Source organism: Fimicolochytrium jonesii (genome assembly GCF_025526975.1).
Source record: "Fimicolochytrium jonesii strain JEL569 chromosome Unknown EV422scaffold_36, whole genome shotgun sequence".
In the NCBI taxonomy this organism is placed as follows: Eukaryota; Fungi; Chytridiomycota; class Chytridiomycetes; order Spizellomycetales; family Powellomycetaceae; genus Fimicolochytrium; species Fimicolochytrium jonesii.
Genome location: NW_026515703.1, coordinates 72,607 through 98,249, shown reverse-complemented (window position 1 = coordinate 98,249; position 25,643 = coordinate 72,607). Strand labels below are relative to the sequence as shown.

The following is a 25,643-nucleotide window of genomic DNA, read 5'->3' as shown; positions in this document are numbered from 1 at the left end:
CACCCGCGGCAAATCCCTCAAAAAACAGCAAGCCCCACCCACCTTGCCAAAACAACCGAAAGGCAAACCCTCCAAAACCGCTTCAAAGCTCTCGGCTCTTAACCTCTCTTCCATCGGATCATCTTCTTCTCCATTCACACTGCCTCAATCATCATCAACACCGAGTACAGCGGCCCCCAACCCGAACACACTTAACCGCAGTCAGTTAGCGAGTCTGAAAGCGAAAGACGAGGCGATACTGGACACGTTGGACGCGGAGCTGGGGAATGTGATGCAAGCGTTGTCGGAGCGCGCGGGGGCGAAGAAGAAGAAGGGTGGGGCGGAGGGGGAGAGGAAGGCGAGGGGTGCGAGGAAGCAGAGCGAGTTTGAGAAGACGGAGGGGGATCTGGATCAGGCTTTGGCTATGATGGGGAACCTTTGATCGCGCGGATTGCCGAGCAAATTCTCTTGGGGAAACCCTGGAGTGCCTCCAGTTTTAAGATTATGCTGGGAGAACCATGCGCCGTATTGAAATCCCAGATAGCACACAGATTCCTATCACATCATCCCCCATGCATCATTCCTTAATTTATATCTGCCAATATTTATTACGCTTCATCTTGTATAAAAGATCCCTACGCAGTTCACTTACAAAATTGAGGGGGGGTATATATCTTCGAATATGTGGAGATATTCAACATTGGGGTTCCCAAAAATGTGACATACGGCGTTCCTCAGTACGCGCGAATAATGGGTCGAGATACCGGCGCATGTAGGGGGGTAATAAAGATAATGATAGTACGCTCTGGTTTCCATTCCGTTGAAACTTGGTCGTTGTGGAGGGTTCAAGCGATGGCGCCCGCGATATTATTGCCCAGTACGCTTTGACGGGTCTTCTTGGTGTGCATGGTGGCCGTTTTTGTCTTGAGTCGAGTGACCGTTGCTTGCTTCTTGTCAATGCTGTGGCGGCCGGTTTCGATGTTGACGCTGTCTGTCTGCTTCACAATGGCGCTGGGTGTATCGTCCGCAGGCGGGATGATATGCATGTCGTGGGCTCCGATGGGCAGTTTGAGTTCCTGTATGAAAATAGTCAGACGGCTTGCCTATGCCTCCATCTGCCCGCATCCCGCAGCGGAACGACTCACCCACGCCTTCTCGTCAATGATATTCAGAAATTCGGCAAACAAAGCTGTCCCCTCGAGCGTCGACCTGGATCCAAAAATGACCAGCTTCTTCTTCGCACGAGTGAAGCTAACATTGATTCGGCGCCAGTCCCGGATCAAGTCTCCCAACTGTGCACAGATGCATCAGTATGAGTCAGGTGTCATCTCGCCAGCGAACACCCGTTGAACAACGAAACGAAAAACATACATTCTGCTTCGGGTTGGACCTGACCAGCGAAATCACTACACACTCCTTGTCACTCCCCTGGAACTTGTCCACGGTATGGATCGCCAAGTTCGTGCGATGCTTAAGCAAATGGTGGATAATCTTCAGTTGGGAGCGGTACGGGCTGATGACGCCCAGTGCCGATTCGTTGACGCCGGATGCGATCAAGGATTCAACGAGCTAGGAGCATTATGAGTAGTGAGTATGGGGTCGCGATTCGGCTCGCGCTGCGTGGAAATCCCGCATACCTGATGCACCATGGAGGCTTCTATATCATTCTGCACAAGATCGCCTAGTCGCGAGTCGGGCGCAGGTACGTCGTCGGTGTTGATAAACACCACTGTGCGTCTATACAAGCACGAGCCATCTCTTATCAACAACGACCTCATTTGCAGCCCCGAAAAACGCAAAGACATACCTCGGCTCCAACACATCCCTAATCCAACAGATCCTCTCCCCCTGATAACACGGCCTTGCAACCTTCCTCGAATGCACCAACGACATTCCCTCCTCCAACCTGGGAATGTCCAGCCTCGAGTTGGCCACAGCAGCGGTCCCACAGCGGAGCCGGTTGTTATAGACGAGGATGTTGGAGAGGATCATAATGTCCTCGTTCAGTCGGTACTGATGTTCGAGAGCCACGACGGATTCGGGGTGCGCTTCCGAGAGCCGTTTGAAGAGCGAGGCGGACATGCCGGCCTCGCGGGCTTCGGCGTTGCGGACCAGGGGAGGCAGCTGGTAGTGATCGCCTACCAGCACAAACACGTTCGCAAACCGCAACGGGCCCAAGCAGACGGGTAGCGTCAACTGAGCGGCCTCATCGACGATACAATAATCGAACCGCCGTTTGCTGAACAGCACATGATTGATCCCCAAACAAGTCGTCGCGACCACGTTCTTTGACGCGTAAAACTCCTCGAGCTTCTTCACGGTGTCGATCTCCTTATGTTCCGCAAGTGTGTATGGCTGAATGCGCTGATGAATCTTCTGTCCACTCCCTAGCCGCAAGAAATCAAAGCCCTCCTCGTGCAATTTCAGCAACACATTGTCAACTGCTGTATGTGTGTAGGAGGTAAGCAGCACCGACTTGCCCCGCTTGACCAAGGTCTGGATGATGTACGAGATCGTGGTCGTTTTGCCAGTGCCAGGCATGCCAAGAATCAAGGAGTAATCGTTGGCAGCCAGAACTCTCTCAACCGCCCGCCTCTGATCCGTATTCAGCTTCTCATCCACCGGTCCACCCTGGACATCGTGCGTATACCCCGGTGCTTTGAGGTCCACAATCAGGTCACGGCGCCTCGGATCGCCGTCAGCGCTTAGCAGCGACACCATGTTTGCTCGCACGAGACCCATGCCGGACGCCATCTCATCCTTATCGATCCTGTACAGCGTCTTGTCCGGACCGCTGCCGAGACTGCCAGGCCATGGCGTGCCGCTTGCCGTGCCTGCAAACTCGTTGCGACGCGTTGCAGTCTTGCGCTTGGATAGGAGGTTCAGCACGCCTTCAAAGTTCTGATTGTCGCACTCATCAAAGTCGTTTCGAACACGTTTCGGCGGTCCGTTCAGTTCCCTGTTTAGCAGAATGGTGATGGCGGCAGGTTGAAGATCGCTGACAAACCCAGTCGCTAGGCCATAGTGACCCTGTTCAGTGGACACGACGATGGCGTCACCGACTGTGATATGCGAGTTCAAGAACGACGGCAAGGGGGTTCCATCGGGGTTCTCAGCGGCTCCCCGGACGAAGCGGTACTCCCGCTGTTGCGCTCCCACAGCTGCGGCTTGCGAGCCAGGCTCAAGGGGCTGCAAACGCAAGCCGCTGAAGCACCTGCGCAGATTCTCCCTCTCGCTGCCACGCATGGTCCAAATCTCCTTCCGCGACCGCTGCATGTCGCCCTCCTCCAGCGTCAGCAGACGGTCCCAGTGCTCAAAGAACTGCAAATGCGCGGGTGTCAGGTGTCCGGTCCGTTGCTCGAACAATGTGCTCAGGCCGCTGCTTTCGGCTGTTCCGTTCTCGACTGCCTTGTGATACACCATGCACTTGTCCAGCGCGTAGCATCGCTGACACGCAAACTGGTTTTGGATCATGGGAGGTAGTTTACCGGTCGTATTGTTCTTGAAACCCGCCATCTCGTTACGGGCAATGATCAAGCCCCGAACTTCGTTGCGAAACGAAGGGATTTGGATCATTTCGTTAGCTTTCAGGTAGTAGAGGATGCCGCCTGCTATATCAACACCTGCAGAAAGTGGAAGTTACTCACTGAACACACGCAACAAACTCAGGGAGAGACCAACGCACCATAACGATCACCCATCATAAGCGTATAAAGGGTTGTCTGGGCCCGATGCGAGACCACATTGGTGCTCTTGCCCGTTTTCAGCTCGAACGGCGCAGCCAGCGTCCTGGTGGCCCCAAATATACCTTCCGTAACGTTGATCTGTATGCTAGCATCGATATTTCCCTTGATTCCGAACATCGGTGACCAAATCTGATCCTCGATGTCGAGGACTTTACTGATGGACAGCGATGATTTCTCACGTCCGTCACCACGATGCTGCTTCACGATAGCATCCGGCTGGAATCGTGAAGAAGAAAATGGTGAGATACATCAGTCTGATATGACGAAACGTGGATCAAGACATTGTCTGAATTCACCTCGGGCGAACCACGCATAAACATCTGACTCCACTGCTGCAAACTCGGCACAAACTCCTTCAAGTGCTGCCGAGCCTTCTCCTCATCTTCTCCAGCCGCGTACAGATCCTCAACGCTGCTCTTCACCAACTTATCAATCTCGTCGTCCATTCGGACATCCGAAAAATCCCCATCCTTCAACCCAGCTTGCAACAGACAATGCAACAAGCTGCCGTACACCAGCGGTGGGGTAGACTCGCCGAGGGATCGGACACGGTCCTGCAGAATCGATTTCCTCAGACAATCAAAGCTCTCCGCGACCAAGGTGGCAGAGACCAGGTTGTCGGGGTGCAGGATCACCAAGTTCTTCTCGTTATCGACGATGCAGCGGTTGAGGTTCGGGTCGAATGTCCCAATGACGTGGATGTAGTCGCCGACGTTGACGTCCGTTGTCCACCAGTCTTCGCGGAGGTGGAGGAACCGTTCGTTCTGTTCTTGCTCGTTGAAGAGGCGTAGTTTCTTCTCTTTGTTGCGTGCTGGACCGTCCGGGAAGCCGTATTCGTTCCACGACACTTCGAGAACCAGGAAGCGCGTGTATCGCTGCGGTTCAGACTGCGAGAAGAGAGGACGTTCTCAATATCCCGAAAAGACCAGATGGTGTCAGGACGGAAAGACAAACATCCAATTTCACTCACCTTCACCGGTTCATCGACAAGCGGTACATTCGTATTCGCCCTGGAATGTGTCCGCGTGCTCGTTTCCGATTCGCCTTTCACCACAGCGACTTCACCTTCAGCCATAAACGCGTCCAACGCCATGGAACACGCAAAGTCGTCCGAATCGTCCGGGTCCGAGAACTTGTCCGAAACTTCAATCTCCACCTTGACTGTGTCACGTTGCTTTTGTTGGAGCTTGCGGGTATCCTTCATAGTCAGTCTGTCGTCCTTCCTGTGACGAGGATTGCTGTCCAACAGGCCCGCTTGCTCAAGGCGCTTTTGAGCTCGTTGCCGTTCCCAAGGGGGAATGTTCTCCTTGAAGTTATCATCATCGAATGTACTTGATTTCCCTTTGGGACTTCCAGGCCAAGCCGACGAGGGGTTTGGGAAGGTGGCGGACCTATTCAGACGTCGGCGCTTTACGCTATCGGGTGTGGTTGCCGCTGAACAGCGACAGCTCTCTTCGCCACTTTGACGGCCATCAAGCGTCGTTGGACCCGCCGAGCAGTTTGGTTGATTGAAGAGTTCCAGTCCCGGCACGCTGAAACTATTTGGCCGTTTACCTCCTGTACTCCAATGAGTAAGCCTCTCCCGGCGAATCTGTTTCGGGTCAGTGTTGCGGAATAGAGCGGAGGGCGAGCCTTCTAGATTGCTAAGACTGAAGCTTCTCTTGTAGGATGTCTTGCCGTGTGAGGGCGTGAGCTCTGGATTGGAACGTGCTGGGTGACGAGGCTTATTGCCGAGAGTAGGAGAGTTTTCTTTTGGAGTGGCCACCTTCTCGCCTGCAAGAAGACTCGCAACGTACTTTGCCTCGGCGCGCGTGTCTCGCTTCCTCCCTTCTATGAGGAACAGAAAGCTTGATGGTAAGACGAAACTTCCTGACACAATTATGCGATGCAGCAGATGGGGCGATATGCCTCTTACCAATAGCAGAAGCAGCCGCATTCAGCTTTCCAGAAGGCGGAGAGTCTCTCCAGTATATTCTGTCTTCTTGATCAGTCTTCTTAACTGGCGTTGCTTGCGTCAATGGCAGATCGGGCGACACTGCCGAGGTGCTTGACGCCTCCTGTGACTGTCTAGGCTGCAATGTTTCCTCGCTGAATCCAGAGTCGGAGGGCTTGAGCGGCTTTTTGGGGCTTCTCGCGGTTCGCCCTTTCTTCGGACTTCCCTCGTCCACAGCAGGGTCTTCGAGCGGAAGAGACGGGCGTTTGTTAGAGCGCTTCGATCCATCTACACTCGTCCTCCGCCCTGCTTGTTGCACATCTATGGTAGCAATCTTAGCAATCTTGGGATTTCAAGAAGTACAGGACAGACCTATGGCGGACACCTACCTTGCGATGGGACAACCACAACCACCGGCGGTCCGGCAGGCTGCTGCACCGCTCTCTCCACTATCACACTCCTCGGCAACACTTTGTTCACGGACTTCTCATCCATCGAACCCAAAGCTTTACGCGTGCTCGTGGTAGACGTCTGACCCGCGTTACCCGTTCCACCCGCGAGTCCCAGAATTCGCCGTTTCATCTTGGCCGTCGCGCCTTCCCTATCTTTAGGCTTTGCTGGTGGTGGCGCGCTCTCAGTATTTTCAGAGGATGCCCCTTTTAGGTATTGCAACATGCCGGCCTTGAGGGGTTGCGCGTCCGAGGCGGGCTTACGGGATGCGCTGTCCTACGTGTTCGGCGGAAGTGTGAGCATTCAGAAACGTATAAACGTACACTGAACCGAAGAGTCGCACCTTTAGCGGAGCCGCTGGCTGCTTGCTGGTTTTCCTGGCCGTAGAGTTCTTCTTCATTCTGACTGGAACACTTAAGGCAGGGCTCAAAACACTCGACCTCTAACCCGGGGATAATGTAGTGGTGGAACGGACACTCCGGCTGGAGCCCTGCCTTTGAAATTGACAACAAAAACCAAAAGCAGCCCAGCACACGCTTTGTTTAAGATCAAGTGGCCTGTTGTCTCTACTGAACCAGAGACCCGCAGACCTGAGGGGTAAGGGTGCCCATGGAGGAAGCAAGGGTAAGCTTCAACTGCAAGCGCGCGACGAGAAAGTCCCCGCCTTCGGACAGCTTGGTGACGTGTGGCCCAGACGCGTGCAGAAGGGTCGGCTCGTTGGTGCGCTCGCTGTTTGACAAAGTGAACAATTTGCCCAGAAGCGACCATATAGAAGACTGCTCGACGCAAACGGACACACTTTATTTCATACGCCTATGTACTCCTATACACTTGCGACCATTTGTTCGCAATGTAATCGCCAAATGTGCCGGCTACACCAACATCTACGCTATTTGCCGTCGTCCCGGACTCCCCATGCCTTTGATCGGCAAACAAGCTAATCTTCTGTACGCTTCCCTCGGTATCATCCTTCATAATGGGAATTCGTGCGTCGTAGGTCTACAAGACTCGACTTGTTGAGTTGAGGGTGCCTGCAACATCAGGCGATACGGCAGAACACTTACCGGATAATAGAAGAATACCATCGAAAGTCTCTCCTCCTCGGACGTAATAACCCTATGCAAGGGCGACTTGACCCGTCCTCGCGTCAGCAGTGCCAAATAGTCCCCAGCGTTCACAATCAACGTTCCTGGAATCGGGGGCACATCCTTCCATCCTCCCTCCCCATCTGCCACTTGCAACCCAATCACCCCATCCTGCTGGAGAATCAATGTAAGGAACCCCCAGTCGGTGTGCGGGCTCGATCCTATCCGCTCGACTTCCCCACCCGCCACGGACCCTGCGGCGCGGTACGGAAAGTAATGGAAGAAACGCATCAAGCTGATAGTATCGCCTTGGGTGCAGAATGACGGGAAATGGTCCTCCGGGAAGCCTAGAGAGACGGAGAGCGCCCGCGTGACGGCTGTCGCTATCTCAACCATCCCGGCGTAGAAGTCGTGGAGAGTAGTTTCCCAGTCGGGTGGCAAGTGAGAGAGATCCGGCCACTTGTTCGGCCCCTGTAGGCTGTTTCCGGGGGGCTTGTCGTCTGGCCAACGGTATCCATAGCTGAACGCTTCCTTTACCTCCAATGCGCTTGAACCCGATTCTCCGCCTATTCTGATGTGTCCCGCCAAATTGGTTGTGCAGAGTGAACCCAAACGCGAGCCGCCGTCAGTGGGCCCCTGGCAAGTTGAAAACAGGAAACGAAGAAGTCCTCACCAATGCCAATGTACCCTCTCGTAAAGCCTCCGGGGCTAATTGGAACTGCCTTTTTCACCTCTTCGGGTAAGGCAAAGAACTGCTTCGCAGCTTCGAACGTCCGCAAGCGCTTCTCGTTCGTGAGCCGGCCGATATCACCGCTTTTGAGATAAAAGACGCCATGTTGAGAGCAGGCTTCTGCTAATTGCGCCCCAACATCCCGCTTTGCTGAAGAATCCTGTCCAGCAGGTGCGTTCGTTGAGAAAGGAGTAATGTCGATGACGGGAAGATTGGGAGACATCTTGGACATCCTTTTTGTCATGTCGTTGCAACGAGGAAAACGGCACAAATAAGGCTTTGCAAGCCGTCAAGTCGGGAGAAACCGGGAGACGGCCCCGCCTTCCCCTTGCTGATTTCAATCTGAAAGGGCGATTATGCACCTTCTGTTGATTAGCCGTCGGGCCCATTTCTAAACTGGGTGCCCATTCATTATTCATCCGCATCCTTCCATTCCCGCGCTTGTCTCCGCCCATCACATCGGAGTATCAAATTTTGGCAACAGGCCTCCTCTGTGGTTTTTATTTACGTAGCGCAAAGCCAACTCTCGCCGTTTTCGCACCCTCGCTTTTATACATAAAGACGTCACCGCAATCCCAGTTCTCACCAACTCAACTCACAACCAACAACAGCAAAAATGGGTGGATCTCTGACCAACGTTCCCTTCGGTGTATGTATCCTTTGTCTTTCGGGTCTCTGGATGGGTGTGACGACGAGCTGGGAGCTGTGCCGGGCCCAGTTAGCGAGCGCTAAGTGAAGGGCTCAGGGCAGGACGGCACAGGACAGCATTGAGCAGGTCACTCACTTCCACTATTCGTCTATTCATACAGGTTTACCCCCTCTTCGGCATCATGGCTGTCGCCGTCGGTGGATGCTCCTACTTCGTATGGCACAAGTCTACCGGTCCCGACTGTGTTTGGGCTCGTGGGTAAGTCTCCCTTCCCTTCCCGTTTGTCTTTACTCCCATCATATTTGCAGTCTGCTGATAATCCACTCAATCCACAGTAAGAACCCCGAACCATGGAACACCGTCCAACCCCACCAAACCTCCAAGCTCTACGACGTTGTCGGAAAGTCCGAAAAGTGGTCCCGCTGGTCCGTCCCCGTTTCCTCCGCCAACGCTCCCCAGCACTAAGTTATATATTCAGCGACACTTTCCGGCTGTGTGAAACAACCCCGTTTATTAGTGGGAGGATTTCACGGCGGTAGAAGAACAGCGTCGTTTTCGACTACAGCCTTTAGATAGAGAGGCTAGAACCGAACCGACTTTGATTCGATTTGAGGTTTTCTTAGATAACCTTTTGATAATTATGATATTTTGAGACTATCTCGAGAGCTTTTGGCGCTCGATTCACCTTCGTCAGATGGTTGACCTGCTATGAACGAGAAACCAGCTGGAAGCGCTTGAATGGCTCGTTGTGAGACTTCTTCAGAACTGCATCTGCGCACCAAATGGGAGAGCTCGCTGCGCTCGCTTTGCTAGCACACCTCGTCATTATATGGAGGCATTCATTCTCATCCGATCAGACCACGCAAAAACAGAATCAGCCCTCGCAATATATATATTGTCCATCTCTCATGTACAAAGTTACCTTGTCAAACAAGGTGCAGCCAAAGCGAACGACAGAGATCAGGCATTAAAGTTATGTAAAGGAAAGGAAAAAAAAATGGTAGGGGGCGGAAGAGAAGGCGGGTTTAAAGAGTGAGGTCCACATTTCTGTCCTTGAGTTTTGGGGCGAGGACCACACACGAACGACGACCCCTGGGTTCGACGGGGCGCATTGGCGGATCGAGATGTTTGGTGTTTAACGAGCCTTGATGAAACGGGTACGGTCGAACGAGTTGAGGTTCTTGTGGCAGACGAGCTGGTAGACTGTTGCGCTTCCTTGCCTGGCGACGATGGTAGAGTAGGCCAAGAAGTACTGATGGTGTGGAGGAGAGAACGAGTGAGTACAATCTGACAGATTTTATATCCTGCCGACAAGCAATAACATACCTCCCAGATCCTGAACCAGCGGACACCGTACTTAGCAACAATCTTATCCTTGTTCTTAAGCCAGTTGGAGTACCAGCGGTAGATGGTCGTGGAGTAGTGAACACCCAGAGTCTCACTGGACTCAATCTCGAAACCGGCGCGCTCGAGCTGCTCGATGTACCAGTTCAATGGCGTGGACGCGTCAGCTCCGGGGAAGACGTACTTGGCCATGAAAAGCTGTGGAGAAGAAGATATTACTATCGGTACTCGTTTCCTCATGGTGCTCAAGATACGTTTTTCAACTTACACCCCACATGAGGTCCTCGTACTGCCAGGTACGACGGAGACCGGCGATCTGGAGGAAGAAGATACCGTCGTCCTCGAGCATCTCCCGGACCTGCTTCAAGAAGGTCTGGAATCGCAATACGCCGACATGCTCGGCCATCTCGAGGCAAGTGATCTTGTCGTACTTTTGGAACGGGATGTCACGGTAGTCCATGCACAGAATGTTGACGTTGGAAGCAACGTTGGCTTCCTCGGCCTTGCGAGTTCCCCACGCAGTCTGGTTCTTTCCAAGGGTCACACCGGTGACCTTGGCGCCCTGCTTAGCGGCGTGGACGGCGAGAGTTCCCCAACCGCAACCAATGTCAAGCATGCGGTCTCCGGACTTCAGCTGAATCTTCTTGGATACGAGCTCCAGCTTATTCTGCTGAATCTCCTCTAGGGTCTGACGCTCGTCCTTCTTGGTCATGATGCCAGACGTGTAGATCATCATAGGTCCAACTGTGGTGAGACAAAGCCTCGGTTAGTTTACTGTGCCTATTTTGTTACGGCCGGCGGAATTTGACTCACGGAAAGCGTTGTAGAAGTCATCACCACGGTCGTAGTGATCGCGGACCTGGTTCTCGTCCTGCTTCTTCGAATGCCAGAGAGTCTCAGGGACCCACTGGGTCAAGAAGAACTTGACTTGGCCGATTGTCCAGGTGAACGAGGCCCAGTCGTAACGAGCCTCAAGCAACTCCAGCATGTCGTCCTTGATGTCGATCTTCTCATCAAAGTAGCTCTCGAAGAACGTCTCGATGGGAATCTTGGACTTGGTGTGGTAGTGCCTCTTCAGCTCAGCATCCTTGATCTCCATGTACTCCTCGAGATTTTTGCCTGGCAAACCCCTCTGAGGGCGAAGCGGAGGAGCGTAGCGCGCAAAAAGGACATTGAAGCCGGCGAACACGGGCAGACCTAAAACGGCAAGCACCAACGGGTACCAAGACAGAGACCAGCCGGTCAAGACGATCACGGCGAGCGGAACTCCGGCAATGGCGCCGAAAAGCTGGAGGTTCGAGAAGGCGGAGTTACCCGAACCTTCGATGTGGTGCCGGGTAGGCGCCACCTGGAGGACGTCGTGGTTGAGGACCGTCATCTGGGAAAATAGGTCAGATCACGGATATCGCTTCTAACGAGAGGGTTTTGCGGATAGTCTAGGAATGGAATCCAGGATGCTCCCTAAGCGGTCTCCCAACTCCCACAGTCTTCGCGATATAGAGGCGGTTCACTGCTGCCCTAAAGTGCTTCTACTTTAGTGAAGCCTTTCAAACATACCTTTCTACTTTGGGGGAAGTCTCCGAAAGCGAAAGGCTGGGAACGGCTGCGGTGCTGCTTTATGGTTTTCTTTGCCTGCTTGAAGCGCGCTCCGCCGCTCAGTCAGGGTGCCCGATGGAGCGGAGCTTTCGGCTACCCACTCCTAAACTAACAACTAATCAAAATCCGTAGTTGCCATACGATTTTGATTGCAACGGTTTTTTGGGCCGCTGTGGGGCTTTCCGACAAGAGTTCAACCTGCTGCGGAAGCGATCACCCTATCCCCGTCATAATTTCTTTGAAGGCCATTGCACAAACGCGCGATGGGCCCTTGCCTGCAGGGAAGAACCCTCGGATTGTTGGACGTTCCGCGTGGCCGGCAAAGCTACCCCAGGTGCCCAAAAGAAGGTTTGCGTTGTGGGAAGTTGGAGTCTGTTGAACCTTGGAACGGCATCATCACAATGCCGCATCATCATGTTGCATGTGGGGTTCACCAATTTGAGGTTGGTGCTGGATCCCAGGGATCGGATGGGGAGATATTCGGTGGCCACCGGCTCCCCATTTGTTGCCAGCAGCGGCGTGGAATTAACCCAGCCCATCTGCGGCTAGCTTCGCCGATTCAATGCCAGGTTTAGGGTTCGGTTTAGGGGTCCTAACGGAGGGGTGACGTAGACGTGAGTTCTCGCTCCACTCCAATTCGCACGTCAGCACGATAAAGGTCGAACCCCTATCGCATATCAAATCGGCGATCTTGGTGATTTAAACCGACAAGGCATCAACCTAGAAGTCGACGAAAAGGTGGGGTGGATCATCAAATTCGTTGTCACTGGGTATCGCAGAAGAGCATCGATTGTCGTGCGCGGAAGTTTTCAGCGAAATGAACGATAGAGTGCCCCTACTAGCGGCGTCCGCGGCATCAGTGCCAAAAAACCGACAAGGTGCAGCTTGGCTCTTCGGGCATGCACACTGTGGCACCTTTCTGATCCCTTTGACTTAAGGCTCCGTACTATGCCGTCAAACGATTCTGAAGAGTGATCACTATGAGACATCTGAACGCTTTCTTCGTGCCCCGCTCAGACTGGAAGGGGCTCCAAACTTTCGTAGAGCGGATCCACAAATCCTGGGCGCCGCTCAACCAACAATTACAGGAATCCGTACCATATTGATGCTCTTGCAGATCCGCGGACAGAACACAACTCGCAAAGCCCTATGGTTCTCTGCTCGCGAGGAGCCGATCGTCTATCTCGATGGCAAGCCTTTTGTCCTGCGCGAGAATGAGCGCCCGTTCACCAACATCAGGTCGGTGCAGGGCATCAGCAGCACACGTTTAGAACAGATGGAGGCGAGGTTGAAAGAGGACATCGAGAGGGAAGCTAGCAAGTGGAACGGGATGCTGCTGGTGCATGAGGAGAGCGAAGGGAAGCTGGTGCCAACTTGGATGGCCATCGACCGCCCACATATTCAGACACCTCGAGAGGTTTTTGATGCGTTTGTCGCGGAAGGGTTTCCCGTTACCTATTTCCGTGTGCCTGTAAGCGGAGAACAAGCGCCCGAGGACCGGTTCATCGACACATATATCAATGCCATAACGAGTTCTAGACCGGATGATGCGCTCATCTTCACGTGCGGAATGGGCAAAGGCAGAAGTATGTTCATTGAGGTTGCACGGACATCGCAAACGAGACCGCGTAATCATAATCAAGAAGCCTCTTTCTTCCTCTTTGTTGGTGTCATGCAGCTACGTTTGCCATGGTACTTGCCATGATCATCCGAAACGCGCAATACGGTGAACGCAGCGCCCGAGCATCGCTCCATGCCATTAGAGCTGATTCCTCACGGATCGATCTGACTGCTTTGGAGGAGAGCGAGTCGCAAAATACAGCTATGCTCCGTTTGGTTCATGTTCTCGAACAAGGTAGAGCTGAAGCTGGTTTGGACGCTTATCCAAATTGGCTTAGGGTCACTTACGCGTTCCTCAGGATTGGCGTCGTCTGACTCGGCACGTTCCGCTCTCGACTGGATATTTGCCCGAGCGCCGTTGATATCGGATATGAAGAGCGCTTTACTGGGAGGTTACAGATGCATTATGGAGCTGGCGAGTACGATACATAATGGGACGAAGCTTAAGAAGGTAGTTTCCTTGTGAATCACGGAGAGTGCGATAGCATCTTGAACTCAATATGTTCATCCGAAACAGAAACTGGATGAGATCATAGACCTGTGCGACGCAATGGTCAACATGCGCGAAGACATCCTTCTTCATCGCGTGAAGTACTCTGTCAATGGCGAATCCAAATCTCTCCGCGCAGCTGTTGCGTGCTTGGGAAGGTATTACTTCCTTCTCGCATTCTTTGCCTATGCGCGGGAGGTAGCACCACAGGGGTTTGATGTGTCATTCACTCAATGGCTGGAGAGACGTCCAGGTATGCCTCATTGCAAAAGGCAACTCTGGCCAAGCGAGTGATGGTGTGCTAAAGTGTTGCCGGTTTGTGTAAGAAATTGGAACGATGTTGCGGAAGTTCCGCGTTTCCACACCCCAATTGATACTGTTTCGGCCTTTGGACGACCTCTCCATGCTTACCGGAGGAGACTTACGCATGCAGAACTGGCAGGATGAGTCGCCATCGTCCTTCGAATGGGAGAAGCATGTCATAAGGGTGGGTGGTACGAGAAGTTCGCATGGTTCGGCGAGCAAAAGACTGAGGTTGATGTACTAGTCGCGACATGGAGCTGTGCTTGCACCCCACAACATCCTCAAAGTAGACCACTGGGACGCCGTCAAGGACGTCATCGAAGGCGCCCCACGGTTCCGGAAACTACGGACCGCCAATATCTACGCGACCGCGCAACCTACGATTCAGGGTATGAAAAACGTGATCCAGGAGCTGCAGCAGAGGTCAGGGGACCGACGCAGAGCGGTGTGGATTAATCTGCGCGAAGAGCCGCTAGTATACATCAATGGAATTCCTTACGTTCTTCGAGACGAGTTTGTGACCTTGCGGAACATCAAATCGTACTCGGGCATTGATTCGGCCCGTTTGGAACTGATGGAGGAGTCTCTGAAGCGCGACGTGGTGGCTGAATTGTCTACATACGATGAGAGCATCTTGCTTCATATGGAGACTCCCAACGGCGAAGTTGTCGCGCAATGGGAGCATTGTTCGCCAGAGAATGTACACACTCTTCAGGAGGTCTTCAATCTCGTCCGGGACGAACAACATGCGTCCGAATCTGCCATCGAAATGGATTACGCGCGGATCCCGATCACGGCAGAATCCGCACCATCACCCAGCGACTTCGCCGACATCCAGAAAGTCATTTGCGCGGTCGATTTGAAGGATTCTGCGATACTCATGGTGTGCCAGACGGGCAAGGGCAGGTCGTCTACGGGGTGCGTTGTCGCCTACTTGGTTTTGCTGTGGCTCGGCGCCGTTGAGCCACCGCAGACGAAATCCGTCACTCGACCCAATTACAGCATCACCAACAGCCTGCTGAGAGTCGTGAGGGACGGGGTGGAGAGCAAACGGCTAGTTGACGACGTCATCGACGAGTGTGGGGAGTACCTCAACATCCGAGACGACATCGAGGCGTCGAGAGTCGACGCTATGAACGCGCCGGACGACATGACGCGGCGGGCGGCGACTGACAGGGGTCTCGTGCAGTTGAAGCGCTATTTCCTCCTTATCGCCTTCCAGAGCTATCTTGCCCAAAATCCACCGGGGCTGAGCAACGAGCTGCAGAGTTTCTCGTCGTGGTTGCAGAAGCGGCCGGAGTTGAAGGGAATGGTCAGAATCATGGGGCAGGAGAATGATATTCATGCTCTGACGCCTGTCGAGCACCTGCGTCCCGGTGACGGCATGGCCCTTTCAACTGAAGTGCTGGAAGTCGTGAAGAGCAGGAAAGGTGCGGTTCTCAGCCAAGGGTCGATTCTGAAGGGCGACATGTTCCCAGGAGCGCAGAAACTGTCATTGACGGAACGTGTCGATGGCGCACCGAATTTTCGCCGAATTTCACTGTCGAAGGTCCAAAACCAGCTGGGCCGCAATGCTATTCTTACTGGCACGCCTTCGAGCGATAAGTTGGCGTACATGCAATTCCAAGCGGACGCCAAGCAGGACCCGCCTGCGTCGTCATCGTTGTACGGGATAGGCATGCCCACCAAGCCGGCGATCAGACGGGCTTTGGAAAAAGTCGGCGCAGTGCCCGATGGATCCCGGAGATTGGTCTGGACGAGTCTGAGAGAGGAGCCGGTGCTGTATGTCTCAGGCGTGCCTTACGTTTTGAGGCTGTTGCAAGATCCCTTATCGAACCTCGAAACAACCGGCATCGTCAGGGAGCGTGTGGAGTTGATGGAGTCCCAGATGAAGCTGGATGCGCTGGCGGAGCTCAAGCATTATGGTGGTAGGCTGTTGTTACATGAGGAAGAAGTCACTGAGAAAGGGTTTAGCATCGTGCCGGTGTGGGAGACTGTGTCGGAAGACGCCGTTCAAACCCCATCGGAGGTGTACAAATGTTTCCAAGCTGAAGGATATAAGGTCGATTACCTGCGGATCCCCATCACGGACGAACAGGCGCCGATACCCGAGGTCTTCGATCTTCTAGTAGACCGTCTCACCCGTCTCCGCCGATTCACTGATATCATGTTCAACTGCCAAATGGGACGCGGTCGCACGACCACAGGGATGATCATAACCTGTCTCGTCGAAACTATCGTCGGAAACCATCACCTAGTTGCTCACAGCAACCCACCACAAAACGAGTCCGCGCAGCTCACTCCACCGTCTTGGTTCCCGTCTTCCACTTCGCCGTACACGGAGACTGACGACGATCAGCCCGAGCAGGTGCGCCGACGCTACGCCCGGGGCGAGTACCGCCTTATTCTCCGCCTCCTCGCGGTGCTTACACACGGCAAGCACGCGAAACTAGTCACGGACAACGCAATTGACGCATGCGACCATGTGCAGAATCTCCGTCTTGCTGTCTATGATTACAAGCTGCGGGTGGAGAGCATGGCGGAGAACACCCCCGCGGAAAAGGCCAAGAAGGATAGGATGATGAATGTGGCGAGGAATTACCTCGTCAGATATTTCTACCTCATCGTCTTCGCGGACTACCTGATGGAGGTATGGGCGGGGTGGAGGAGCGAAGGGAAGCTCACCGGATCGCCCACGAGCACGGCACCGCCGTCGTCTTTCGGTTCCTCGGTTTCGTACCCGCCTGCCGTGTACGCGGAGCCAGCTGGCGGTGACACCCCCGACGACACCGCGGAAGTCGTCGCGGAGGAAGTCGACAAGGCCAAATCGCGGGGCCAGTCCGCTCTCGTCGGCGTCGCCAACCTCGCTCGCAAATCGCGATCGCTGGAACGTCTCAACACCATTGCGGACGTTGAGGATGATGAGGATGCTGATTCAGGGGAGGACGCCGCTGCTGGTGGCGTGCTGGCGTCCAGTGGGAAACCGAGACGGATGCCGATCAAGTTTAGTGAGTGGTTGAGGGAACGAAGGGAGATTGTGAATTTGGTGAGGAATGCGGATAACCAGTCGTTGGACTGAAGGCGGATTGCGGGAAGTAGGGGGGGATATCAGACGGGCTATTACTTCACAAATTGTGCTATTGTATCTATGCAGTTTCATGTGAGATGATTGTCATGTACATACTTTGTGCCAGCAAATCGATCATGAATGTGAGATCGCAAGCGAGATAGAGTAGAATACAAAATGATCGATAGGAATAATGATAGACATGGTCGCTTTTATTTTCAAGTGACGGGCGACATACGCCCAGCACGAATGGGCATTGATCGAAGCGAGGCTTTTCTACGTTGGACGACCATGAAGGCATGTATCGCCCGAGTTACCGCTGCGGCGAAGACTCTATAGCAGCGACAAACTACTGAGTTCGCGTCTGTCTCCTCCTCAAGTGGCACAATCCACGTGCCATACCTGATCGGCCCGGAATATGCGGATCGCACGGGATGAAGCAGCAAGCGATGTCGCGAAGTGCTCAATGAACTTCCTCACTGAGATACACTCAACTCACGCCTTTGACGTCGGCGTCGGCGGCTGCACAGCGGCGTTCGTTGGCGTCACTGCGGCCGGTGTACCACTCCCCAGCAACCCCTGCCTCTCCTTCTCCTTCAACATAGCTTCATGCTTCTTCGTAAAGTCCTGATACCTGTAAGTTTATCAAATAATCAGCACGCAACGTTCTATACACCTACATCCGCCTACGGAAAACCCAAACAACACACCAGATCCCACCAACAAGCGCCCCAATCGCCAAGAACTGGAACGCGACCCTCGTCTGCTGCGACTGTTGGAATCCGACCTTGTCCGATCGGAGCATCGACGAGGTCATTCTGTACATTGCGTACAGCGTTGCGCCGACGGAGGGCAGGATGAAGGGATTCTCGGCGTTCTTCCGCTTTGTGCGGGCCCAGAAGCCTATGGGTAAGAGGAGGTTAGGCTGTGCAAGAAGTTTTTGGACGACTTGTGGGGTATGGCTTGCCTTCTTCGTATGGGTTTACACTCGACATTTTGTAGGCTGTTCACAGAGAAGAGGAGGTGATCGCCGGGCACTGAGGTGCTAGAAGATACTATGCAGTGAGTGCTTTTCGAGTCTGCTGTTGGCCTTCGACAGTCGACGAAGGGATGCGGTGCCTTCGACGATGGTGCGAAAGCTTCCCAGTTCCGTCAGTTCTTGCTCCCGTTGTCAGTGTGCCAGGCTTGCCTCACGCGTTTGCTCCGACTCTCCGCTCTCTCACCAACCAGATCACCAACCAACCAACCAACCACAAAGCTGCACATCAGCCTCCACCGCTTCATCTTCAAAAGTCCTTCGGACAAAGGCAAATGACATCCGCTGCAGCCAATTACAAATCGTTATATCCCGCTCCAGACCTCCTGTCTCGCATCCTCTGTCGCGCAGCGCTCACCGGCTCGCCATCGGATCGGCGCAACTGCCTCTTGGTGTGCAAAGCATGGAGCGTCGCATTTTCCAGTCGGAAACCGTTACTTGTCAAATACAACTTCCACAGAACGGAGGGACTTCCCGATGGAGACATCTATAACCTGAACAGTGCCGGGGGTAACATAGTCTCAAGCTTGGATTGGGGCATCGAGACAATAGGTTGTATTTGTGTGTAACACATAGTTCATCAATGACGATCAAGGAATAGGAAAGTCCATTATACATATAAACCACCAAGAAAAGATTACCGAGCAGCAGTTGTCGATGCTCCACCAGCCGGCTGAGCCACCGACGACGACGGCGTTGCGGTCGCTCCCACTGTAGAAGCAGTCTTCCCACTGTTCCGGAGGAGGTATACTGCAAGGTATTCACATGGGTTTGGTGGTCTATGAAGCCGAGGCGCAGATTAGTATGTGAAGAGATATTGATAGATGTCGCGGATGTTGGGATATGCACCTCTCTTTAGCAAGCGCCTTCAACCCCTCAATCAGCACCGGCACGACCGTTTGATCCAAGTAGCTGCGTAATGGCAGGCTGTTGATGTGGTCTGGATCCGTAGATGTCACACGTTGTCGGCCTGCATCAATGGCTTCCTGAAGACAAATCCATGAATGCGATCAACAACTTCACTGCATACTTGCGAAGTTCCTAGACATTTACCAGTAACTCCTTGGTCAACCCAAACGACTCATGTGGATTAACTCCGTTGTTTGCCGGGTGCGTATCACTTATTGTGGGTGCCCCACCGTCCCCTGATGCTGCCACCAAGCCCCCCATGCTCCCGCTTGCTGCTGAGAGGCTGGTAGTGACCGGGTCGGTGTTTGTGCTGGAGGGTTGGGCTGGGGGTGGTGTTTCTGAATTAGCGGGGAAGGTATTAGCTCTGATATGGATGCGAGCGGGATGCGAGCGGGTACCTTGCTTGTCTGCCATGATTGCCAGAGACCTCTTGTTTGTGCAGAATTATCGGACGACGCTGGCGGACGTTGACCTGGGGTTGCTTTGTGTGTTGTTTTTCCAGGTGGAAAGGCTTGTCTTTTCCCGAGCAACTTTCGGCGGCGACGCGTCAACATGGAAGGCGCGTTTTCCTGAGGCCACCTGACAGCACTGCTGACACAGCTTGCTCTGCACTTGAGTCTGCAGGCAGACGGACATCACAATCACCTCCACCATTCTCTGCTTGCGAGCCTCCAGATCCACGCCGAACGTCGTCCGCCACCACCCAGCTGCTCTCGTCCCTTCGCTAATCTCGTTTTAAACATGTCCACCCTCCGCATCCTCGCCCTGGCTGCCCGTCAACCCTCCCGTCTCCCCCCACCATCCCGCCTAATCCCCGTCCAATCCCGCCACCTCGAAACCCGCCGCACCTTCTCCGCATCGCCCTCGGCAAAGTTCCCGATCGGCGTGGACCCTAAAACGACCGGCGGAGTGCCTTGGAGTATTGGGGAGTTGAATCATGTTGCTATTGGTGGGTGACGTTGAGGAAGAAGGAGGGAGTAACCGGGTTGCAGAGGGGGCGTGATAGTATTTACTGGCAGGCGAGAGGACGGTTCATTGAAGCTTGGATATTTTCGTATTATGCAGCGGTGCCGGACATCGACAAAGCAACGAGTTTCTACCGTGATGTTTTGAAAGCCAAAGTGTCGGAGAAAGTGGTATGTGAGCCATGTGGCTCTCTATATCGTTTGAGGAAGGACGACAGTAGTCATAAGGCGCCCGCACCAACACCTGATCTCGTCATTCCCTAGGCACTCCCCGACCACGGAGTCTACACCGTCTTCATCAACCTCGGAAACACCAAAATCGAGCTCCGTAAGGCCCTCCTCCATCCATTCCCCACAATAACTTCCTCTCACACCTTCCCTCCCATCCCCGTCCCACCAGTCCACCCCTACGGCCCAAAATCACCAATAGCAAACTTCCTGGCCAAGAAGCCGGACGGCGGAATACACCACATTTGCGTGGAAGTCGATGACATCAAAGCGGCGATGGCTGATCTGAAGGCAAAAAAGATCAGGGCGCTGGATCCGGAGCCGAAGATTGGCGCGCATGGGAAGCCGGTTGTGTTTTTGCATCCTAAGGATTGTGGTGGTGTCCTTGTGAGTTTCTGGCCCGTGGAGGAGGTCTCGCAAGAGGAAAGTTTACTCCAGCTTGTTGCTGACACGTTTTTTTTTTATTGATTCAGGTCGAGCTAGAACAGAAGTAGTCGCGGGATATCCTATCTAGATTAGCGTGCCGTAGCATGTAGCATAGACAGAAGGCAGTCACTCTCGATATGGCAAATCATTCATGACTATGGCCTCGCAATTGACGAGATTATGTGATATCAATCATTGACGTGCCAAAACGACCACCAAGTTGCCTTGAAGCCAACACCTCTCTAATCTGTCTTGCTGCGGTTTCCGGAACCCGCTCCGTCTTTGTTCTGATCTGATCCGCCTACGCTGGCGATCAAGCCCACCACGAAGCTATTCGAAAGGAAAAAGAAAGAGTACATAACGAGCCATCAGCAAACCAGTGACATTTCCAAGGAAAACTTAACCCGCTCGACTCACATAAGCGTAACAATCAACGAAACACTGGACCAGAATATGATCTGGAACGAGACCGAGATGTCCTGGTACTGGCACGAGTCGCCGGTCCACGTGACAGGGCCCGAAAAGCCCTTCACGGCCTTTCCGTTGTCGTCGGTCCACTTTTTGTTGCATGAGCAGGTGTAGCATGTGACGTTATTTGCGTCTGTTTTGGGGACGCAGGCGCCGTGGCTGGTGCAGTTCGCGAATGCTCTGAGGAAGGAAGGATCCATTTAGGGAGTGTATCTAGGGTACTGTTTGGCAGACGTAACTTACGAGATGCACGCCGCTTGCGAGGTCGCGCACGTAGTTGTAGCGAGTGTGGAAGCACGACGGGAGAGGGTTGTCGAGGCAGACGGGGCCAATGCAAGAACCTCCACCAGCACGTTCGACTTATGGATTTCCGAGAAACGACCGGCGATCTACGACGAACACCAGAAATGGGTTCACATCTCCACAATCGTCAATCGTCAAAACGACCACATGGGAGCATACCTGCTCCACGATCGTAGCGGTGATCTCAGCTCCAGTCCGGTATTGCGCCGACGTTTCGCCGTACCGAGCTCGCAAGCCACTCAGACCCGACAAGGTGATGGCAAGGAACTTTGGTGTCGGCAGTGTCTGAATCTTCTTTCCGTCGTGCACTTGCTGGATAAACAAAGCCTCAAAGAAGCTGCCGAGAAATTCCATTTCACCCTGTGTCCGATGTTAGGAATTGAGCTAATCAACATGTCGGAGTAGAACTAACGTACCAGGAACTGGGCGTCGTCCTACAAGATACAGATGTGCCAAATTAGTGGGACCATCCACATCATCCCTTCCCTTCAATGATGCAGCACTCACTTCTTGGTGAATCTTGAAAACGGAAGCCTTCTCCCCAAAACTCTCAACAGCGTGAGCCTCCATATTCACAAACGTGGTCGACCCGATTTCCTTGATAGTTCGCTCCAAACTCGCCGGCAGCAACCCCGCCGATCTGTCCTTCACAGCCTAGACCCCAAATGCATGTCAGAATTGAGCGCCTGCCCCAATCCAGGTGAACGACAGTTCTCTCCATACCCTGTTGTTGATGGTCACCCGAGCCGCTGGTCCATATCCGACTAACGACTGATCTGCCGTGATGATGATAGGCCAGCTGCTGGGGTCCACATCAGCTGCTAGATCGGCGACTCGCGCTCCAAATCCGAGCAGTTCGTCCCCAGCTTCCACTTCCCCATTGATCTTATATGCGGGCGTCCTATCGAACAATGTTTGCTCTACGATGTCAGAGAACCCCGGGTTAGCGATTGAGATCGCGCTGTTACATCCTCCTATCGTTTCAGCATACCCTTGGGAAAATCTTCCACCACAAGATACAGATTGGCTTTCGGCTTGTCGAGGATATTCACGCCCAGCTGCCAACGCCCAACCTGTCAGCGATTTCTGCAGAAAGAGACGCGTACGGTGCCTCCATGAAGTCCGAAAACGCCTCCACGAACCTCCTTAACAACATTCCCCAGCAATGGCGACTCGTCCCCCGGAAGTATTTGCGAGAAACCCTGAGCAATCCCAACAACTTCCGAGACAACGGAAGATGCCGACGTCCAATCGATTTCACGCGTAGTTGCGTCGCTCAGAGGAGGATAGAAGTATACTGAAGAGACAGAATCTGTACATAAGGCACCGCCAGTGAGTAAGAACTCCAACACCCGGTTCTGCAGGTGACTTTCAACTTCAGAACTAAATATCCGTACCAGGAGCTTCCGCTCGGCAATGGAGCGCCGATGCCACCAAAGTCAAGGCGACCCATATTGGGCGAGGAAACATGGCTTTACGGGTTTATGAGAGTGGTCACAGCTCCTTTTCGTCGAGGGATGGTGCGGAAAAGAGCGGCACAGCTGGGACCTTCTATTTGCGATTGCGGGCAGCGTGGTGGGAAGATGGCTCGCTGGCTCGCATTGTCGAACCTGGTCGTCTGGGTGCCAAAATGCGTGGGTCATCACCTCATTAAATCTGCTTCAGATCACGTGACTGCGCATGACATGATACCGGCCTGTCCCTGCTTTTGATGTTGGCTTTCCTCAAGTTTTCTTGCTCCCCAAGTGCCTGTGTTCAACCTTTAACATTCCTTCTGTAAGTGCTGCTCGATAGCACTGTCCCATTAGAGCTACGCTCAGAGGAGCTTGTAGCGCTGACAGGCTTCCACTTTCTAGGCTTACTTTCGCACGGAACAACGCAGAAATGGGCAAAAAGTTGAAGAAAGGAGAGAAGGGTGCGGTCACAAACTATGTTACTCGTGGCCAAGCTATCAAGAAGCTTCAAATCAGCTTGGCGCATTTCAGGTACGTAGTTCTGTGATTATTAATTGGGTTGGAAGTGTCGGCTCATGTGCCGTTGCATTCGGAAAGGCGTCTGTGCATTTTAAAGGGTGTGTACCCCCGCGAACCCCGCAACAAGAAGAAGGTCGGAAAGGGTTCTACCGCGGCGAGGACGTACTACTACCGGAAAGATATCCAGTACCTTCTTCACGAGCCTGTGCTGCATAAACTCCGTGAGCAAAAAGTGTTCGCGAGGAAGCTTAGCAAAGCCATTGCCAAGCAAGAATGGACACGGGCGAAGAGCTTGGAGGAACAGCGACCAGAGTACACTTTGGATCACATCATCAAGGAGCGCTACCCAACATTCGTCGATGCTCTCCGTGATTTGGACGACGCTTTGTCCATGATCTTCCTCTTTGCCACCCTGCCGACCACGGATAAGATCAAGGCGGAGCACGTCCGCACTTGCCAACGGTTGAGCGCCGAGTTCCAACACTACATCATGGTCTCTCACAGTCTACGAAAAGTCTTCCTGTCCATCAAGGGGATTTACTACCAGGCTGAAATCAAGGGAGAGCTGATCACCTGGATTGTCCCTTACCAGTTCTCCCAACACGTACCCACCGACGTCGACTTCCGCGTGATGTCCACATTCTTGGAGCTGTACGAGACATTGCTTGGATTTGTGAACTTCAAGCTGTACCGCGAGCTGAACTTGGTCTACCCACCAAAGCTCGACGAGGAGCGTGACTCGGCCGCTGCCGGTTTGACCGCGTACGTCTTGGAGAATGCGGGGGGACAAGACGTTGTCAGCGAAATTTCCGCCCAGATTCCCCAGGGCGGTTTGGTGCGGGCCGATAGGTCACAAAGGAAGCAGACAGCAAAGCGCTTGGAGTCTTTGGCTGAAAAGATTGCGGAAATCAACGAGACTGAGGAAGCAGATGGCGAAGAGACGACCAAGGATGACGAGGATGTCGATGTATCTGACGTGCCACAGGCAGCGGTCCCGGCTACCTCCCAAGAGGAGACGGTACCGACCCTCACGGCATGGCAGGACAAGGTGTCCGAGCTCACCGGACTCCAGAAGCTCTTCAAGGGCTGTGTGTTCTGGCTGTCCCGCGAGGTTCCTCGATACTCGCTTGAATTCGTCATCCGGGCCTTTGGCGGTGAAGTCGGCTGGGACGCCTCATCGGGAGCTGGGTCTCCTTTCGCAGAGGACGACACCCGCATCACCCACCACATCATCGATCGCCCTCCCGTTGCCACACACACCCCTGCCGCTGATGGAAAGCCCGCAGCAGTTGGCCCGAAGCGCTACGAAAGGAGAGAATATCTTCAGCCACAATGGGTGTACGATTCCGTGAACGCCCGCAAGTTGGTACGCACGGCCGGTTACCACGCCGGAGAGACCCTCCCGCCGCATCTCTCACCTTTCGCCAACCCAGGAGAAGGTGACTACGTCCCCGAAGAGGCTATGGATGTGTCCTCCGAGTCCGATGAGGAGGAGGTTGCCCTGGCCGCCACCGGTGCCGGTGAAGACGCGATGGAGGTCGACGAAGAAGAGGAGGAAGAAGAGGAAGAACTCGACGAGGAAGAGGAGGCAGATGCCGAAGATGACGACGAAGAAGCCCTCCACCAGGCCGAGCTTGCCGCGGAAGCCGCCGGTCTGTCGTTCAGCGAGTACCTGCAACAGAAGGCGGCTGGAACATTACCGGCCGACGGAAAGAAGCAGAAGAAGAAGGGTGCTGATGTCAAAGCGGCCAAGAAGGAGACGGCGGCGGAGGCTGAGGAGCGGGAACGTAAGGAGCTTGCCATCATGATGATGAGCAAGAAGGACAAGCATCTGTACAACAAGATCCAGTTTGGAAAGCAGAGGAAGGCTGATGCGGTAAGTAGTTGCTGTGTGACACTCGGAATATGTGCCGTTCATATCATCTGACTAACTCAATACTTTGGTACTCAGGCCGACAACTTGCGCGCAAAAAAGGAGTCATTGCGCAAACAGCAAGGAGCCCCAGCCATCCAGAAGAAGAAGGCCGCGACGCCGGAGAAGGCTGCAAAGAAGTAGACACATCCCTCCCTGTTCAATCGCAGTTCTGTTCTAGTCCAGAGTAGTCGCCCCTCGACTAGGCCCACCGGCTCCCCCAATGTAACTTAATATGCCCACCCACGCACTTTCAATTTTTGTATAGCATCGATGTGATTTCGATCGTATTTGGCTTGTTGAAACGCACTTTGGAATCTGGCGGTTTTTCTCAAATGGGTTTGAAGCACTGCTCTGCGTTTACGGGAATAGGGAGTGGGAAACTCGACGCGCCCAGCTCCCGTAAACCGCAATCGCGTGCCACTCCGACT

At 53.7% G+C, this 25,643-nt stretch overlaps 13 protein-coding genes across 13 annotated transcripts; 5 read left to right on the top strand and 8 right to left on the bottom strand.

Moving 5' to 3' along the window:
* Window positions 1-622: 622 nt before the first annotated feature.
* On the bottom strand, window positions 623-1,751 carry EV422DRAFT_285392 (AAA domain-containing protein). The gene is made up of 4 exons (XM_053065992.1): window positions 1,617-1,751; window positions 1,351-1,548; window positions 1,125-1,271; window positions 623-1,055 (listed from the first exon to the last, which is right to left on the bottom strand). Exons 1-4 carry the CDS (start codon window positions 1,626-1,628, stop codon window positions 825-827), a joined length of 588 nt encoding a protein of 195 aa, XP_052921457.1. The 5' UTR covers window positions 1,629-1,751; the 3' UTR covers window positions 623-824.
* Window positions 1,752-3,553: 1,802 nt separating this feature from the next.
* Window positions 3,554-6,744, bottom strand: EV422DRAFT_285284 (DNA replication factor Dna2-domain-containing protein). The gene is made up of 6 exons (XM_053065989.1): window positions 6,452-6,744; window positions 6,048-6,384; window positions 5,641-5,979; window positions 4,696-5,555; window positions 4,022-4,612; window positions 3,554-3,941 (listed from the first exon to the last, which is right to left on the bottom strand). Exons 1-6 carry the CDS (start codon window positions 6,506-6,508, stop codon window positions 3,645-3,647), a joined length of 2,481 nt encoding a protein of 826 aa, XP_052921456.1. The 5' UTR covers window positions 6,509-6,744; the 3' UTR covers window positions 3,554-3,644.
* A 143-nt stretch (window positions 6,745-6,887) lies between these two features.
* EV422DRAFT_545418 (uncharacterized protein) lies at window positions 6,888-8,245 on the bottom strand. Its single transcript, XM_053071458.1, has 2 exons — window positions 7,867-8,245; window positions 6,888-7,759 (listed from the first exon to the last, which is right to left on the bottom strand). Exons 1-2 carry the CDS (start codon window positions 8,165-8,167, stop codon window positions 7,080-7,082), a joined length of 981 nt encoding a protein of 326 aa, XP_052921455.1. The 5' UTR covers window positions 8,168-8,245; the 3' UTR covers window positions 6,888-7,079.
* Window positions 8,246-8,350: 105 nt separating this feature from the next.
* EV422DRAFT_545413 (uncharacterized protein) lies at window positions 8,351-9,234 on the top strand. The gene is made up of 3 exons (XM_053071457.1): window positions 8,351-8,572; window positions 8,733-8,830; window positions 8,908-9,234. The coding sequence occupies exons 1-3, from the start codon at window positions 8,540-8,542 to the stop codon at window positions 9,035-9,037; spliced, it is 261 nt and encodes an 86-aa protein (XP_052921454.1). The 5' UTR covers window positions 8,351-8,539; the 3' UTR covers window positions 9,038-9,234.
* Window positions 9,235-9,657: 423 nt separating this feature from the next.
* On the bottom strand, window positions 9,658-11,516 carry EV422DRAFT_284163 (S-adenosyl-L-methionine-dependent methyltransferase). Its single transcript, XM_053065984.1, has 4 exons — window positions 10,730-11,516; window positions 10,185-10,660; window positions 9,899-10,114; window positions 9,658-9,824 (listed from the first exon to the last, which is right to left on the bottom strand). Exons 1-4 carry the CDS (start codon window positions 11,292-11,294, stop codon window positions 9,708-9,710), a joined length of 1,374 nt encoding a protein of 457 aa, XP_052921453.1. The 5' UTR covers window positions 11,295-11,516; the 3' UTR covers window positions 9,658-9,707.
* A 933-nt stretch (window positions 11,517-12,449) lies between these two features.
* Window positions 12,450-17,004, top strand: EV422DRAFT_501155 (inositol hexakisphosphate-domain-containing protein; the record flags this gene model as incomplete). Its single annotated transcript, XM_053068177.1, has 7 exons — window positions 12,450-13,098; window positions 13,191-13,367; window positions 13,432-13,583; window positions 13,650-13,875; window positions 13,949-14,109; window positions 14,170-16,676; window positions 16,902-17,004. Coding segments are annotated over 7 exons (3,975 nt in total), but the record flags the coding sequence as incomplete, so codon positions are not given.
* Window positions 17,005-17,668: 664 nt separating this feature from the next.
* Window positions 17,669-17,890, bottom strand: EV422DRAFT_501108 (uncharacterized protein; the record flags this gene model as incomplete). The annotated part of the gene is made up of 1 exon (XM_053068174.1): window positions 17,669-17,890. A coding segment is annotated over one exon (222 nt), but the record flags the coding sequence as incomplete, so codon positions are not given.
* A 57-nt stretch (window positions 17,891-17,947) lies between these two features.
* Window positions 17,948-18,813, top strand: EV422DRAFT_283990 (uncharacterized protein). Its single transcript, XM_053065983.1, has one exon. The coding sequence runs from the start codon at window positions 18,103-18,105 to the stop codon at window positions 18,595-18,597; it is 495 nt and encodes a 164-aa protein (XP_052921450.1). The 5' UTR covers window positions 17,948-18,102; the 3' UTR covers window positions 18,598-18,813.
* On the bottom strand, window positions 18,183-19,524 carry EV422DRAFT_545380 (Dpy-30 motif-domain-containing protein). The gene is made up of 4 exons (XM_053071456.1): window positions 19,336-19,524; window positions 19,082-19,260; window positions 18,878-19,014; window positions 18,183-18,807 (listed from the first exon to the last, which is right to left on the bottom strand). Exons 1-4 carry the CDS (start codon window positions 19,349-19,351, stop codon window positions 18,666-18,668), a joined length of 474 nt encoding a protein of 157 aa, XP_052921449.1. The 5' UTR covers window positions 19,352-19,524; the 3' UTR covers window positions 18,183-18,665.
* Window positions 19,525-19,678: 154 nt separating this feature from the next.
* Window positions 19,679-20,624, top strand: EV422DRAFT_571662 (dl-methylmalonyl-CoA racemase; the record flags this gene model as incomplete). Its single annotated transcript, XM_053073020.1, has 5 exons — window positions 19,679-19,886; window positions 20,003-20,073; window positions 20,167-20,230; window positions 20,303-20,517; window positions 20,604-20,624. The coding sequence occupies 5 exons, from the start codon at window positions 19,679-19,681 to the stop codon at window positions 20,622-20,624; spliced, it is 579 nt and encodes a 192-aa protein (XP_052921448.1).
* Window positions 20,625-20,863: 239 nt separating this feature from the next.
* EV422DRAFT_545376 (uncharacterized protein) lies at window positions 20,864-21,509 on the bottom strand. Its single transcript, XM_053071455.1, has one exon. The coding sequence runs from the start codon at window positions 21,222-21,224 to the stop codon at window positions 20,970-20,972; it is 255 nt and encodes an 84-aa protein (XP_052921447.1). The 5' UTR covers window positions 21,225-21,509; the 3' UTR covers window positions 20,864-20,969.
* Window positions 21,510-22,149: 640 nt separating this feature from the next.
* Window positions 22,150-22,887, bottom strand: EV422DRAFT_284547 (uncharacterized protein). Its single transcript, XM_053065985.1, has 3 exons — window positions 22,725-22,887; window positions 22,319-22,624; window positions 22,150-22,247 (listed from the first exon to the last, which is right to left on the bottom strand). Exons 1-2 carry the CDS (start codon window positions 22,795-22,797, stop codon window positions 22,404-22,406), a joined length of 294 nt encoding a protein of 97 aa, XP_052921446.1. The 5' UTR covers window positions 22,798-22,887; the 3' UTR covers window positions 22,150-22,247; window positions 22,319-22,403.
* Window positions 22,888-23,064: 177 nt separating this feature from the next.
* On the top strand, window positions 23,065-25,273 carry EV422DRAFT_545369 (Pescadillo N-terminus-domain-containing protein). The gene is made up of 3 exons (XM_053071454.1): window positions 23,065-23,103; window positions 23,184-23,312; window positions 23,379-25,273. Exons 2-3 carry the CDS (start codon window positions 23,212-23,214, stop codon window positions 25,225-25,227), a joined length of 1,950 nt encoding a protein of 649 aa, XP_052921445.1. The 5' UTR covers window positions 23,065-23,103; window positions 23,184-23,211; the 3' UTR covers window positions 25,228-25,273.
* Window positions 25,274-25,643: the final 370 nt, after the last annotated feature.

Coding starts and splice junctions, on each gene's coding strand:
- EV422DRAFT_285392 (XM_053065992.1), bottom strand. Junction 1,272..1,350: donor GGTCCAACCCGAAGCAGAAT/GTATGTTTTTCG, acceptor ATCTGTGCACAG/TTGGGAGACTTGATCCGGGA. Junction 1,056..1,124: donor TCATTGACGAGAAGGCGTGG/GTGAGTCGTTCC, acceptor ATTTTCATACAG/GAACTCAAACTGCCCATCGG.
- EV422DRAFT_285284 (XM_053065989.1), bottom strand. CDS start 6,508: ATGAAGAAGAACTCTACGGCCAGGAAAACCAGCAAGCAGCCAGCGGCT. Junction 6,385..6,451: donor AGCCAGCGGCTCCGCTAAAG/GTGCGACTCTTC, acceptor CCGAACACGTAG/GACAGCGCATCCCGTAAGCC. Junction 5,980..6,047: donor TGTGGTTGTCCCATCGCAAG/GTAGGTGTCCGC, acceptor TTGCTACCATAG/ATGTGCAACAAGCAGGGCGG.
- EV422DRAFT_545418 (XM_053071458.1), bottom strand. CDS start 8,167: ATGACAAAAAGGATGTCCAAGATGTCTCCCAATCTTCCCGTCATCGAC. Junction 7,760..7,866: donor GAGAGGGTACATTGGCATTG/GTGAGGACTTCT, acceptor ACATCAGAATAG/GCGGAGAATCGGGTTCAAGC.
- EV422DRAFT_545413 (XM_053071457.1), top strand. CDS start 8,540: ATGGGTGGATCTCTGACCAACGTTCCCTTCGGT. Junction 8,573..8,732: donor TGACCAACGTTCCCTTCGGT/GTATGTATCCTT, acceptor CTATTCATACAG/GTTTACCCCCTCTTCGGCAT. Junction 8,831..8,907: donor GACTGTGTTTGGGCTCGTGG/GTAAGTCTCCCT, acceptor CTCAATCCACAG/TAAGAACCCCGAACCATGGA.
- EV422DRAFT_284163 (XM_053065984.1), bottom strand. CDS start 11,294: ATGACGGTCCTCAACCACGACGTCCTCCAGGTGGCGCCTACCCGGCAC. Junction 10,661..10,729: donor TGACTTCTACAACGCTTTCC/GTGAGTCAAATT, acceptor GTCTCACCACAG/TTGGACCTATGATGATCTAC. Junction 10,115..10,184: donor ACGAGGACCTCATGTGGGGT/GTAAGTTGAAAA, acceptor TCTTCTCCACAG/CTTTTCATGGCCAAGTACGT.
- EV422DRAFT_283990 (XM_053065983.1), top strand. CDS start 18,103: ATGCGGTGCCTTCGACGATGGTGCGAAAGCTTCCCAGTTCCGTCAGTT.
- EV422DRAFT_545380 (XM_053071456.1), bottom strand. Junction 19,015..19,081: donor GGTTGACCAAGGAGTTACTG/GTAAATGTCTAG, acceptor ATTTGTCTTCAG/GAAGCCATTGATGCAGGCCG. Junction 18,808..18,877: donor AAGGCGCTTGCTAAAGAGAG/GTGCATATCCCA, acceptor TCGGCTTCATAG/ACCACCAAACCCATGTGAAT.
- EV422DRAFT_545376 (XM_053071455.1), bottom strand. CDS start 21,224: ATGGATCCTTCCTTCCTCAGAGCATTCGCGAACTGCACCAGCCACGGC.
- EV422DRAFT_284547 (XM_053065985.1), bottom strand. CDS start 22,797: ATGTTTCCTCGCCCAATATGGGTCGCCTTGACTTTGGTGGCATCGGCG. Junction 22,625..22,724: donor TTGCCGAGCGGAAGCTCCTG/GTACGGATATTT, acceptor CTGTCTCTTCAG/TATACTTCTATCCTCCTCTG.
- EV422DRAFT_545369 (XM_053071454.1), top strand. CDS start 23,212: ATGGGCAAAAAGTTGAAGAAAGGAGAGAAGGGTGCGGTCACAAACTAT. Junction 23,313..23,378: donor ATCAGCTTGGCGCATTTCAG/GTACGTAGTTCT, acceptor GCATTCGGAAAG/GCGTCTGTGCATTTTAAAGG.